Source organism: Atractosteus spatula, chromosome 20 (assembly GCF_055471065.1).
Source record: "Atractosteus spatula isolate fAtrSpa1 chromosome 20, fAtrSpa1.hap1, whole genome shotgun sequence".
NCBI classification, from domain to species: domain Eukaryota; kingdom Metazoa; phylum Chordata; class Actinopteri; order Semionotiformes; family Lepisosteidae; genus Atractosteus; species Atractosteus spatula.
In genome coordinates, this window is record NC_142725.1 from 5,499,755 (window position 1) to 5,513,740 (window position 13,986).

The 13,986-nt window shown below is 45.7% G+C and overlaps 1 protein-coding gene across 1 annotated transcript in view; it reads left to right on the plus strand.

Annotated features, from left to right (window-relative positions):
* Positions 1-3,224: 3,224 nt before the first annotated feature.
* The window catches only part of trim62.1 (tripartite motif containing 62, tandem duplicate 1), an 86,806-nt gene continuing 76,044 nt past the window's right edge, over positions 3,225-13,986 (plus strand). The window contains exon 1 of the mRNA XM_088938472.1: positions 3,225-4,746. Coding sequence (XP_088794598.1) covers positions 4,339-4,746 — 408 coding nt within the window. The 5' untranslated portion in view covers positions 3,225-4,338. The remainder of the gene's footprint in view (positions 4,747-13,986) is intronic.

Consider the following 13,986-nt stretch of genomic DNA (forward strand, 5'->3'; position numbering starts at 1 on the left):
GACCTAGGTCACAGACAAGTGATTTTTTTTTGTCCGAGTTTAAGCTCTAAAGCAGGTATTTCTTTTAAGATTTCATAGTACTTTCCTCTTTTTCTGTCTCCAGCTGTCTTAACAAGCTTCACAGACACTCCTCTTGAGAAGCAGTAAAATAAGATAACGCTGTCACCACCAAGCATGACAGTACGAATGAGAGATGCGCTATACTGGGTTTGAGTCAGATGTAAAGCTTTGCATTTCAACCAAAAAGTTCCAGTTTTGTCCTGTTGGACCACAAGAGCTACTGTACATATTTTTTTAGTTCCATACCGGTTTACTTTGGTGAGTGAGTGAGGTATTGGTGACTCATGGACATTTTATCCCATTTCAGCCATTGAACTTGGTAACTTGATCAAAGTCACTGTTAGCTTCATGGTAGCATCCCTAAATAGTTTTCTTTTTCACATTCTTAATAATAATAATAATAATCGCTTACACTTATATAGCGCTTTTCTGGACACTCCACTCAAAGCGCTTTACAGGTAATGGGGACTCCCCTCCACCCCCACCAGTGTGCAGCCCCACCTGGATGATGCGACGGCAGCCATAGTGCACCAGAACGCTCCCCACACACCAGCTCTCAGTGGGGAGGAGAGCAGAGTAATGAAGCCAATTCAGAGATGGGGATTATTGGGAGGCCATGATTGGTAAGGGCCAATGGGAAATTTGGCCAGGACGCCGGGGTTACACCCCTACTCTTTTCGAAAAACGCCCTGGGATTTTTAATGACCACAGAGAGTCAGGACCTCGGTTTTACGTCTCATCCGAAGGACGGCGCCCGTTTACAGTATAGTGTCCCCGCCACTATACTAGGGCATTAGGACCCACATGGACCGCAGGGTGAGCGCCCCCTGCTGGCCCCACTAACACCTCTTCCAGCAGCAACCTTAGTTTTCCCCAGGAGGTCTCCCATCCAAGTACAATGATCAACATCACCATACTACAGGAGATATCAAGGTTTTTTAAAAGTATTTAAATCTTTCTCCTGGTCTGTGTCTTTATACAACTCTGTGCCTGTATTGTTTTAAAAGTTCCTCGATCTTCATAATAAAATCTTTGCTTAAAATTAACTACAGTACCTGAAAGAGGAACCTTACTGAAATAAGCATATTTAATCTTATGAACGTCTTGTATCGCATAATGAGGCCACTCATTACTACTGTACAGTATGTGGCTTGTTAAAGTAATTTTGTGTACCTAAATTACTTTTGCCACAGCAAAGGGTCTGAATTTCTGTAATTATAATTTTTCATTTTTCTTTCACATTAATTATATTTACTCTTTTTGCTTTTAACATGAAAAGTATGCTGTTAATATAGCAAGTATTATTTTGTACTTCAAAACATCATGACTGCAGGCTTTAAAGCAACAAAATGTGAAAACTGTACAAGGATCTGAATACTATTACAAGACATTATATAGTATATTAAAATGAAAAAGGTATTTCATTTTTTACAGTTACTGTAACAAACATGAATAAATATACTGCATTCACACAAATGTACAGCCTATCACTATGATCAATAGTAAAAATGTCAGCTAATCAATAACACAAATCACTAATTCCTCACACAGATGTCAGATGCTTAAGCAGTGATCCAACTTATTTTCATTCCAAAGACACTACAAAGAACAGGCTAATGATGTCAAAGAAGAGATAAGATCTACAGAAGATGGCTGTAACATTTGATTTTGCTATTCAGGCAAGACCAATTACACAAGAGAAGACATACAACCGCAAAATGCCAGAGAGGAAAAATATTTGTTTTTAGAGGGAATATAAACACCCAGATGAGAAGCTAAGCACTGGCAGAATTCTTTCTGCAGAAGTGGGAGCGCCAGTTCATTAGAGAACTGATCAACTGTGCCAGAGCAAACGTGGCACCAAGATTTGTGATTCTTGTGATTTGTCAGCTCGCAGAAAAGACATTTCACTCCCAGCAACTACTGCTGCATGATGTATTGCTGTGCATTTGATAAATAAACTTTGATTTGATGGGTGCTACCAAGACACAAGTCTCTTCGTCAGACACTGCACAGGTCTCGGCAGTGCAGTGAGCAGGGAATGGGAGACGTGCCTGATGAGGTCCAGACAGCAGGGTCTGATGTATCTGAGGGTTTGAGCTACGGCCATGTGGAGTAATACCTCAATCCAGGAGGCAGGAGTGGCTCAAAAGCGTGTGTGTGTGTGTGTGTGTGTGTGTGTGTGTGTGTGTGTGTACTGGGGAGGTGTGAAAGGGCTGGACATAGTAGGTTTTTCTACATTTTGAGCTCACTTACTCAGGTTCTACAGTGCTAACGCAAAGCCTCCAACCTTACACCAGCAGAAAACAATCAAGACCCAGGAACTAAATGGACAATGCAGAATGAACCCTCTTCATAAGGCTGCACAGTAAAATATCTTACCTCTCAAAAGAGGAATTTCTGCTAGTTTCTGACATAGTGCGCAAAACATTAGTGTGCCTCAAGTTTATAACCAGCCAGTACGCATTTACTGGATAAATGAATCACAGACATCTCTTGCCTGGCGATCTTTTCACGCAGCGCCAAAAACCCTACAAGTGTCTCACACTTCCTAGTGTCATAGCTATGTTAACATTTCAAAACTCAACATTTGTTCTTTTTTCATTTTAATGCAAAATACATACTTTTACCCGTACAGGTTAGGCTTGCTAACCAGGAGAAAAATGTGCAAGCCGAAAGATCTGTTCCGTGAAAAGCAAGCTCGAAAAACTAGACTTCGTGTATCATTAGGAAATCGGCAAAAATTAACAACGTGCTCTGTGCTGCGATAACATTACAGCCGAGACTAATTACTGCCGTCACCTTTACCAATCAGCTGTTCTAAACAGGGATAAGCTGAAGCACCGACCCTCTCCGCACAGAACAATGAGGAAGTCTGCGCGCATCCACAGCCGTGCGGCGGGGGGACTCCGCCACACGACTTCGCTCCTGTCGGCGACTGGGGCGCTGGAAACAAACCAATCCGGAAAAATGAATAAAATTGCCTAATCACAGCGCCCATGTGTAAAGGTAGCCGCGACACTCGGTTGTTTTTCGGAGGCAACCCCACAGATTCCCCCCCCCCCCACCCCTCATGGTGCGCGCAGGTGACGGAGTGGTTTGTCCCAGCGCTCCGCTCCTGCTCCTTCCTGGATAGAGGGAGACACTGGGAACTGGGCTCCGGAGCTGGAGGGACATCGGGGAGGACGGAGAGGAGGGGGGAACTATTGCGAATCCAGAGTTCACAAAAAGCGGAAAAACTAAGGCAGCGACAACGTGTCCGGCTAGGTAATCCAGCAAGTTTGGGCGAAGAAGAGGTGAAGTCGTTCAGCGGCGCACGAAGCCCAAGGTTTAGCAGAGGGACGGTTGCGGGGTCTGTGTAGGAAGACGGGTTAGCTCGCCAGATAGCTGGCGGAGGTGGGTGTTCAGGAGAGCCGAGCAGGAGCCCATCTGCATCTAGCGATTTGAATTGGAGATCTGGAGCAAAAGACGCCGGTTTTAAGGTGAAGTAACTGACACATAAGAGTTTCTGAGAAGCCCGAGCTTGTGTCTGCAGAGACATACCGGAATACGGGCACGGCGAGGATTAAAAAAAAAAACAGCGAAGCGAGAGAGAAAGCACCTCTGTGGGAGTCGGTAATTAGGTGCTTCCGCTGGATAAGTTAAAGAAAATTACTGTAATTCTGAACGGGGATGCTGCTGATCTTACACAGCCGAGCGACTCCGCGTCATTATTAAAGCCGATCATAAAGTTTCCGTACTGACACCGAGCGCCGTGAGGGTTTTTTGTAATCCGAGGAAAGGGCATTGTTTTATTGTTAGGCGAAGATAAAAGAAAGGGTTGTTAAACAGCTCCGATAAAAAAAAACAACGTGACAGCTTTGGTGCCGTTTTATAGATGGGCTTTCAGAAGAAGTCTATCTAAATAGCAGGCTTTGACTGGAGTTCCTCTTTGTGTTTAAAGGTAGTGCAACTGCTGTTGTCTAAACAAGATAGCAGATTTGTCGTCTGTTCACAGCGCCGGGTTGGGCGATACCGTGTGCGCCGCGGAGTGCTGTTTCACGTTTTCTTAGGATTTATTCATTAACCCTTGTGAAGTTTTTATTTACTAACTTACTTCACCTGAGACGGCAAGTGCCCGCAAAAACCGTTCACGTCGCGTTTGTGTCGTCTCCGTTGCCCTAGTCGACACTCCCCGGGGGTTTTAGTGGCTCCGCACCGTGCACCTCGGACCCAGTGCCCAGCCGTACAGAGGAGTGATTTCGTGTAAATGCCTCATCTTTAAAAACGTGCTTGCAAATGGCTTGCAGTCTGAAGGACGAGCTTCTGTGCTCCATCTGCCTGAGTATTTACCAAGACCCCGTCAGCTTCGGGTGCGAGCACTACTTCTGCAGGAAGTGCATCACGGAGCATTGGAGCAGACAGGAGCCCCACGGAGCCCGGGACTGTCCGGAGTGCCGCCGCACCTTCGCCGACCCGCTCCTGTCCCCCAGCCTCAAGCTCTCCAACATCGTGGAGAGGTACTCCGCCTTCCCGCTCGACGCCATCCTCAACGCCCAGAGAAACTCGTACCCCTGCAAGGACCACGAGAAGGTCAAGCTCTTCTGCCTCAGTGACAAGACGCTGGTCTGCTTCTTCTGCGACGAGCCAGCCGTCCACGAGCAGCACCAGGTCACCACCATCGACGAGGCGTTCGAAGAAATCCAGGTACGTGCCCTCTTCCGCTGTCACCTGCGATGTCAAACTCGCCCATCGGCGCGAAACAAGACGTGATGGCTTCACTGAGGTGACTGTTGAGGTCAGGGAAGGGTTTGTTTTACGTGTTGAAAGCCTGCCTTTTTAGAACGTGGAATGCTTTTTAAAACGACCGTTTCTGGTTTTTTATAACTGTTGAGAACCCCCTGTTACAAGAGGAGCCGAGCTGTCCTCAAAGCGTTCTGTTGGGAGACACCAAAAGAGAGGTGAAAAGGTTGGTGTACATGTCCCTCATTCACAAATTCTGGCAGACCTTGTTAGCCGCACAGCTGCGCGAGACCTAGTTTGTTGTTTCCCAGCTGTGCTGTCGTGTGGCAAAGTGGTATTACACCTCTTGCAGCCCCACAAGTGCCTCAGCCAAGTGCTGATTAGGAGGGCAAGGGAAGGGACGCCATCTCCACTTGTGCTTGTCAGCAGCGTTCGTCCTTGTGTGAGGGGCCAGCGACTCCGGGCTGCGGTGCAGTGTTGCTGGCTGTGGTTTGGGCTGAGGTGTGCAGGGTTTTTGGGGCGACGAGGGAAAATGCCATCTAGAGAAGACAAGGTGGTCCACAGTGTGCCACAAAGGTGAAGGACTCAGTTCCTCAGAGCACTGCTGGTCCTCCTCGTTTTCAGTTCAGCTGAAGACCTGCTGATGCTAATTATTGACTAAGCAGCACAGTGTTTGAAAGCAGGCAGTTGAAAGACGGGCTTTATTGAGTGTAGATCACCTGTGAAACATTTTTGTGACTTTTCTGTCGTGAGGTTATTTTTCCAGTTAATCGAACACGTCATTTAAGGAAGAGAGTGTTTACCTGGGAGAGCAGCCAGGAGATCCTAGAACTCTAGTAGAACTAGTATCTGTCGCCCCTAGTGAATCAGATTCCTTTTCTAGACATCAGTATTTCTCAAGAAGCGTAAGAAAGATTAAAAATAGAAGCCATTGGGCCAGTGTAGGTTGGTAACAGCTAATTGATTCAAGAATCTCTTTCCTTTTCTTGAAGGAAGCCAGGGTATCAGTTCCAAAAACACGGCTTGGCATCTCGTTCCACTCTCCCGCCATCCATTGTGTAAAGGATGTGCATTCTGTTCTCGGTTATAAATGCACTTCCCTGATTCCAGAGCAGCTTTTGGGTTCCAGTTGGCCAAAACTGTACACGGTATTTTTAACGAGGGTCTTACCATGCACTGCACAACTTCAAATATAACATTGCCTGATTTCAATGGCATTTTCATACTGTTCCGTGAGCTGAAAGAGAAGTGTCTCTCCTTCTCTCTGCCCCAGGGATCAGGGCAGCAGGAGGATTGCAGAGAGAGTGAACTGCCCAGTTAGCACAGCGCTTCAGTTGTGGTGAGGTCTGCTTCTCCGGAACCTTAGATTCTGTGCTTTGTGCCTTTAGCTCATCGTTTCGCCCTCCCTATATTTGAAATGACTATTTGAAAATTTACAAAATTTACTCATTTTGTAAATCAGCTCCATTTATACCAGCTTTGGCTCTTGCAACCTCTAAACTATAGACAGGGGCAAATGAGAGGAGAATGCCTCTGCTCAGACATGCCCACGATCTCAACCCGTCGCGATCTGAAATGCACAGCCAACGCCACAGTGCCCCAACGGGAACAGCAGTCTTTAGTGGATGCTGCTGAGCCCCTGAGTGCATCACAGATTCTGGGGGGTACTGTTATATAGGAAGCTGGCAATATCCCACCTATCTCCAGTCCTAACGCTGGAGGCTCTTGCCTACACAACTCTGGGGAATTGTGACAACAGCCCAGCCCAGGCTAGAGCTGCTGTCCTCTGCATGACAGGGCTTTAACGAAGGAGAGCCACCCCAAGACTTCATAGGTCTGTTTTGCTCACAGATGTGAGAAAGTTAAAACTGAATTCATATCAGTTGAATTTGGCGGGGCGGTGTGGTAGCTCTGTGGCTAAGGATCTGCGCTTGTGGCTGGAAGGTTGCCGTTTCGTATCCCGTGGCCAGCAGAGGAATCCTACTCTTTTGGGCCCCTGAGCAAGGTCCTTAACCCCAACTGCTCCAGGGGCGCCGTATAAATGGCTGATCCTGCGCTCTGACCCCAAGCGTCTCTCTCCCTGTCTGTGTGTCTCATGGAGAGCAAGTTGGGGTATGTGAAAAAGACCAATTCCTAATGCAAGAAATTGTATAGGGCCAATAAAGCGATCTCATCTCGTATCAGGATTCATGTAAGTCGAGGCTGAAATTGTTTAAGTTCTCAGGATGCCAAGTGCTCATTTGCTACTTGTTGTGAAAGAGCCGGGCGCAAGCTCTCACTTGGATTTGCATGCATGTTAGGATCTGGATGGGACAAAAAAAAGCGAGGCTTTAACGAAGCATTGGTGCAGGTCCTGGAAACCGCTCGCTGAACAGCAATCTGCCGTGATGTCTCATGAACAGCTGTACGCAACTTGAAAGAGACCACAAACTTTTTCCCAAAAACATCTGTCTGAAAATAGCTTAAGGAAAACCTTAATGGTATCCCTATTAACAGTGAAACACCTGTTTGTGGTATCTAGGTCAGTGGTGAAAAGAAGAAAAAAATGTTGAATTTCAGGTAATGTGTGATAAATTGTTTCTAAAGAAGTGTGTGTGGGTAATATGAAGTTTAAGTTCTAAGTAGGAAACAAAGTACAAATCTTACAGTAGGTAACTGTGAATGAAAGGCTTTCAGATATGCTCTTCTATAATACTGCTGACAAGAAAGACGCTTATGTTTTTTTAAAAGATCTAAGCTGGTCTCAGTGCCAGGGCTCATTGTGTTAGTGGAGATGCGTCCGATACTTCATCACCCAGTTCTTGCTCTGACTCGGGAGAAAAGGGAGATCAGAAGTGTCTCTCTGGGTCTCCAGGGTGTCTCTGTATTTCCCACAGTGGCACTTTGAAAAGTGTTATGAGTGCACATCACCCTGTCAGGGGTTCCTAATCGTGCTCATGGGGACCCCCACTCTAGCTGCTCTTTGTTCCACCTGACCACGCGATTAAGTAGTTGAACCCTTGACGCGCCTCATTATCGGTTTAATTTTAACTCGATAAGTTTCTTAACGTGGGAGTTTGCCTTCTAACTGTTGTGTTTCATAAGTAACTTGAAACCTCCGACCTTTGAGTAGAAAACAAAAGCTTCCAAGGCTCCGACCAAGGAAATTGTTGGTCCAGTTGAGGATTTGTGGCAGTGAAGAGCTCAGCTTCAACGATGACCAGCGTATCTGTGGGTCTCTAGGACCAGGAGTGAGGGAAACCTGTTAGGCTCTTCCCCAGGATTTTGTAAGTTTAAATTCCTGTGCCGAGACGCTGTCCTGTGTTTGCTGCTGGTTTGATTCTGTGGCTTGTGTTTGAAGGCGTTCTAGTGACAGTGACACATCTCTGGGGCTGTGCTCTCCTGCGCTCCTCTATTAGTGTGTCTTTATGAGGACTGATTGACATTACCGCTGTGCACTCTTGCAGATTTGTCTGAGAGGGATTTTGCCACGACACGCATGCGAGAGCTGCTTTTAGTAGAAGCGTTGTACATCGGAGCTGTTGGGTGTGAAAGTGAGGCGCTTTGTCTCTCCAGATCCAGTGCAGGGGATTGCTGCTTCGACTTTTTTTTTTGTAGCTTCCCCTGCCGCATGGCCGTTCTGCCCTCGTCTCGGAACGCCAGGATACTCGGCCATGTGTGTGATGAGTCATTTGCCTTTTTCCGAATCTTTTGAAAATGCCGTGCTTGAAAACTTCAGACTTCCCTTTCGCCGGCGGAGCTGGGTGTGAAGGTCAGGGCTTCTCGCGCTTTGAACAGCGATCAGAACGAGAGCCTGAAATGCGAGGCTTAAAAGCACGCCAATCACCGTGTGTGCTGGAGCCTCTGTAATCTCGCCGTAGGCTTAATTAGTACAAGATGCTGCATTTGTGCCGTATTTCATCGTGAGATCCCCAGGGGCTCGACGCTGGCTTGCTCCTGACTTCCTAAACGCTGGATTTCTTCAGGCAGCCTCGAGTTCTACCTGGCTGGTCATTTCAGACCCGCGCCGGCCGGCGGGGTGTCTGAATGAGATGAGGGGCGCTCATCGCGGCGACGCAGGGTGTCCTGAGTGCTTGCGCTCGATTGGCAAGGCTCTCCAGCACGGAAGCCACTTTCTAAAGGAACCCCCCCTGAGGAGACTGTGCACAGCTCTCAACTGTGAATGCAGCAGTGTTTATCTTCAGAAAGCCCCTTTAGCAGAACGGAAAGCACACAGTATTCTGTGTCTCCGGAGAGCACCGGCACATCATTATTCAGCAGTGGGTACGGATTCCTGACTGGAACTGGCAGGAAGGGAGGAGAATTTGACAACAGGAGTTTCATTAAGGATGTATTGACTTTCTTTCCTGGCCTCCAAAACTGGTCTCACAAGTGAGATCCTTCCCTAAACGTCGCCAGCCTCTTTGGTTTGGTTTTGTTTGATTTCTGTCAAAGAATGGAAATGGAGCTGTTACCCTGGGGGCAGGGGTGGCGATTTCCCTGCTTTTTTGCCAGTGTAGAATTCCTAATTGCTGAAGATGATCGGATAAAGGTTGACCAGATGCAAAATAAACTTGCCTGAGTTGACATTTAAATGGTAGATGCAGGGGTTTTGAAATGGTTTTTATTGGGAAGAGAAAAAGTTGAAAGTTTTGTAAATCTGGAGATCCTTGGCACAGATCGCGCTTGCCTGGTATAACGTCATGCCTCACTGCTGTCTTTCTCACTATTCAAAGCTGGGCAAGGTAATGGGGTTTGGCTTTCATTTAAAGTCAAATAAATGTGTTCAGATGAATGAATTGTGAGTTTCAAATTTGTTTCCGGTCAAACCTTCAAAGATCGATAAGAGCTTTCATTTTGCCCTAATAGTTTTTCCAAATCAATCAATGGCACTCTGTATCGGTCCCTTTTTTCATCTGGCAAGTGTAGATACTGACTGGTCCTTCTGTGATTGTTTGTATTTGGTACCATCTCCCTGCAAATACACCTGCGGAGGCTGATTCAAGTACTTTCTTAATGGCATAAATAATCGCTCCTCTGCTGCTGGCTCTGCGTATAAACCAACACCTTTTTGTTACTGCATTTTCACAAAGACATGCAGGCATAAAATAGTTTCAGTCTATCTTTACCAGCGCAGTCCCTGCAATGAGTAAAACTATGACATGGATCAAATATCTGCTTCCCTGATGTGTGAGCCTGTCAATTTTGAATCACCAGTAAACCAAAGGGCGATGTGATAAGCTGCAGCAATTATAGAAACTCATGGTAAAGTGTTCTGGGAGAGAGCATTTTCTTGTTAACGGAAGTGCTTCACTCCATGAGACAAAATGATCTGGAAAACGTTTTGTAAGTGAGAGGCTAGACAGCGTGATGTGTGAACCTCCGTAATCACAAACATCTCCATTTCGGAGATGATTTTGCTGAGGACGTTAGACGGCAGGCCTGCTCCTCTGTGAGGCTCGGAGAGCACGGGTGCAGCTTTTCTCAAACTACTGTGATCGATTTAAAGCCTTGTAGTTTGTGAGAGCCGCCATCTCTCGCTAACATTATTGTTCTGTTTGATTTTGTTAAAAAAAAGACACCGAAATGCCTGTGTAGCTCTTAAGAGTGCACAGAGGAGAATTATGGCTTGCGTTGGCCATGAGCAATAATGTCTCCTGACCTTTTTCAGTGCCTCCCGAGCCTACTTTCAAACACTTATGTTCTCTCTGCATTTTGTGCCGTCACTAAGGCCCGGGGAGGCCAATACCCTTTATCTGGGAAATGTTCTGGCTCTTAGTAACTCTTAACCTCCTGTCTGACATTAGCCTTCCTTTCCGCCCTTTCCTTGGAATTGAGCTGCAGGACCTGTTCAGGACACAAATACTAAGTTCTGAAGAACCTCCCCTGGAGCTGTCAGCAGTGCCAGAGCTTGTCCTACTGCGCCTCCCGAGACGCCAAGACTGAAAACACCGACTGTCTCTGTCAGGGTTTATTTTTCCCTGTGTCATCTGAATTTTGTGGTTAGAAATTTCTCGTCGGTGTTCTTTTCCAAAAACATGAAGCAAAAGGCTGCTTAGTTTTGGTACTTGTAACGTATCTTTGAACAGCTGGTGAATGCGGCTGTCTTTAATAATTCCTCACACTTCTGGACACTCCACTCAAGCGCTTTACAGGTAATGGAGACTCCCTTCCAGCACCACCAGTGTGCAGCTATACCTGGATGATGTGACGGCAGCCAGAGTGCACCAGTACGCTCCCCACACACCAACTCTCAGTGGGGAGGAGAGCAGAGTAATGAAGCCAGTTCAGATATGGGGATTATTAGGAGTCCATGACTGGTAAAGGCCAGAGGGAAATTTGTCCAGGACACCGGGTGTAACACCCTACTCTTTTTCGAGATTTTTAAATGTCAAAATTGGTTTTCGGGTTTATAGGTCACGATCAGTTGCGCTGTCTGTTTGTGCTCAGTGAATCCCCCCTCCTTTATTCTTCTTTCCAGACATTTCACTTTTTGGAAATGTAGAGAATTGCCAGTTATTTTTAATCATGTGCCTGCTCAATTTGGAGTCGTGATTGCTGCCTGTAGGTACCCATGCAGTCAAAGGGGGGCGCTGTTTCACCCAGAAGGCAGTAAAACCCTGGTCCTCTTGTCCCAACCCTCCTACTGACAGTAGTAAGAGCCACTCCTGCCCTGTCACTCCTGGATTCCTCGTCTCAGTCCACTCGCTACACAACCCGGGCTTGAACGCACATTAACTGGACCGTGGAGCTCATCAACATCGCCTTTGCATTTAATCCCCAATCAAACTGCTAAATGCAGCCTCGTCATTTAATCCTTTGTGGGCCATTAGTCTAAAGATTTCTGCTCTGGCTCTCCACTGCTGCCAGATCCTGCAGCCGATGCCTGTGGGCAGGTGTGAGCTGTGAAAATGTTGTGCAGCATTGAGGACTCGATCTTGATCTGGCCCAGAAACATGTTACTGGACTATTGCAGTGTGATCAGATCCATGACTGCAGAAGATTGAACAACTTCTCACTCGAGTACGTTGACATTTTATAGAGCGTTTCCAGTCCTCCAGGGTCCTACTGTCTTCTCTGTGTTATTCTGTGCTCATTATTGTGTAATTGAGCTCACTGTAAAACCTGCTGTGTTGTGGTCCTGCAGGGGCACTGGCTTTGTGTCCTTTCGGTAACATGGTGTGATATTGTCTAAATTGTGATAGTTGTGTCAATTTCCGTTTAATTGCATCTTGGATGATGGGATTTGGCACCGTTGACCTCTTTCTTCTTTACAGAAGTGGAGTTTTAAAATTGGTTTTACAGAAATGTTGTTCTTTTCCCACAACAAAGTTTTTTTTTACCCACAGGATCACCAGTGTGATTTGATGTTAAATGCTGAAGCCCACACGAAGCTTTTATTTTCTATGAGAGCATGCTTTATAAAATAAAGCAGGATTCGAGTGCCTATTACCATTACGCCTATAAGGGAGAACTGCTGAGAATTCCTGCTCCCTGAATGCAAATAGGGCTCTCTGAAGTGGATCCAGCAGGAAATGATTATAAGGAATGCTGCCTATAAAAAAAAAATACAGAGACTGCCTAATCAATTGTGAGAGAGATAGACATTGGCTTTCCTGCCCTAGTCTGTGAGACCTCTGTCAAGTGTTTTACAAGCTTAGCTCTTAATTCTGTGACTGATTCTTTAAGTCAACTAGTAATTTACAACATTTTAACCTTTCATTTCATTGTGCTTCAGTTTCCCTTGTGTTCTAGCGTTGTTACCTAAAAACCTCTTTTCACTTTGTAGCCTGAGCTTATCGGTTCTCAGAAGCTCAGCCAAGCTGGTCCTGCTCAGTACCGAGACGAGAGACCTCCTGTGTGTGTTACTCTTGGACCAGTAACCTCCTTGGGGACCACAGTTTCCTGTGCTTGGTTATGAAAGATCCTGTGAGGGCCAGCATTGGTGGTGCAGTGGTTAGTGTTGCTGTTTCTCTGTGCTGGAGCACTAAAGTTCGCATGTTCTGTGTCTGTGCCCTGCGATGGACTGGCATCTCACCCAGGGTGTACCCTGCCTTGTGCCTGTTGCTTGCCAGATTAAATCTTAATTCTTCAGCAACCCTGAATTGGATAAAACAATTAGAAAATGGATGGATAGAAGACCCTGGTCTTCCTAAAGGTCCCTGTAAATTATAAATCTCTACCCCACCTGATCTGTGGTGTAGTGGGGGTCGCTGGTACAGAATGAAACACCACAGGGCTACACAGCATTGAATTTGAGGATGTAGACGCGAGAAGTTTGCCAATGTCGCTTGAAAAAGTCACACAGTAGATTGTTAAAAAAATGTAGGAAATCTCATCTTGCTGTCACGAAGGTTTAAAGATGTTGCTTTTCATTTTGTTTGACTTATCTTGTAATAGTGCTAACAAGTTCAATCTGAGCCAAACCTTTTCAATACTAGTTTCATTCAGGGGGTAGCTGTGGTCTCACTGGGAGAGTTTCTGGAGAGTAACCTCCATGTGAATCATTAAATATGGCAAATGAGGTCCTGATTATCAGAAAGAAGTAACTACGTGAGGTTTTATTCAATTAAATTTATTTTTATATAGCACCTTTCACAACAAGGTTGCCCCAAGGTGATTAACAATGCAAGTGACCATACATGTTAAGAATACAGAATAGAAAAGACTAGAAGACAGCGGAGGAGAGGAACCAAAAACTCCTTAGTAAGGAGAAAAAAAACTCAAGATCAACTGGCTGCCCAGCCCCTTTGGGCATGCTAAGATTGTACAATTTAAAAAAAGAAAAGTTTATGGCAAATAAGTGTTTTATTTTGGGAAAATCTCCACCTATTCAACTGTGATGCTTGACGTCGGTGGAAATGCTGGTTCTGGAGAACCTGCAGTCAGCAGTTTGAAACTGTTGCAGAAGGAGGTGAAGAACCAGATTGTGACAATAATCCCGAATCCTGCTGCTTCCCAGAGTCCAATATGCCAGCACAAGACTTTGGCAATAACTTTTATGTATGCAGTCATGTCGTGTTTTTATTTTTATTTTTTTGCATTTAGTATGACTTTCCTTCTACTCAGGACATAACTTTGTGAATCCAGTGTTTGTGTAAATTGCATTGATAATAACCAATAAAAAATACAAATGCAATTAAGACAAATTAAAGAAACAGCAATTTTGGGCTTGAGTCTAATAGAAACATCTTTGAACAAGTGTGCCAGTAGCACCTCCAGTAA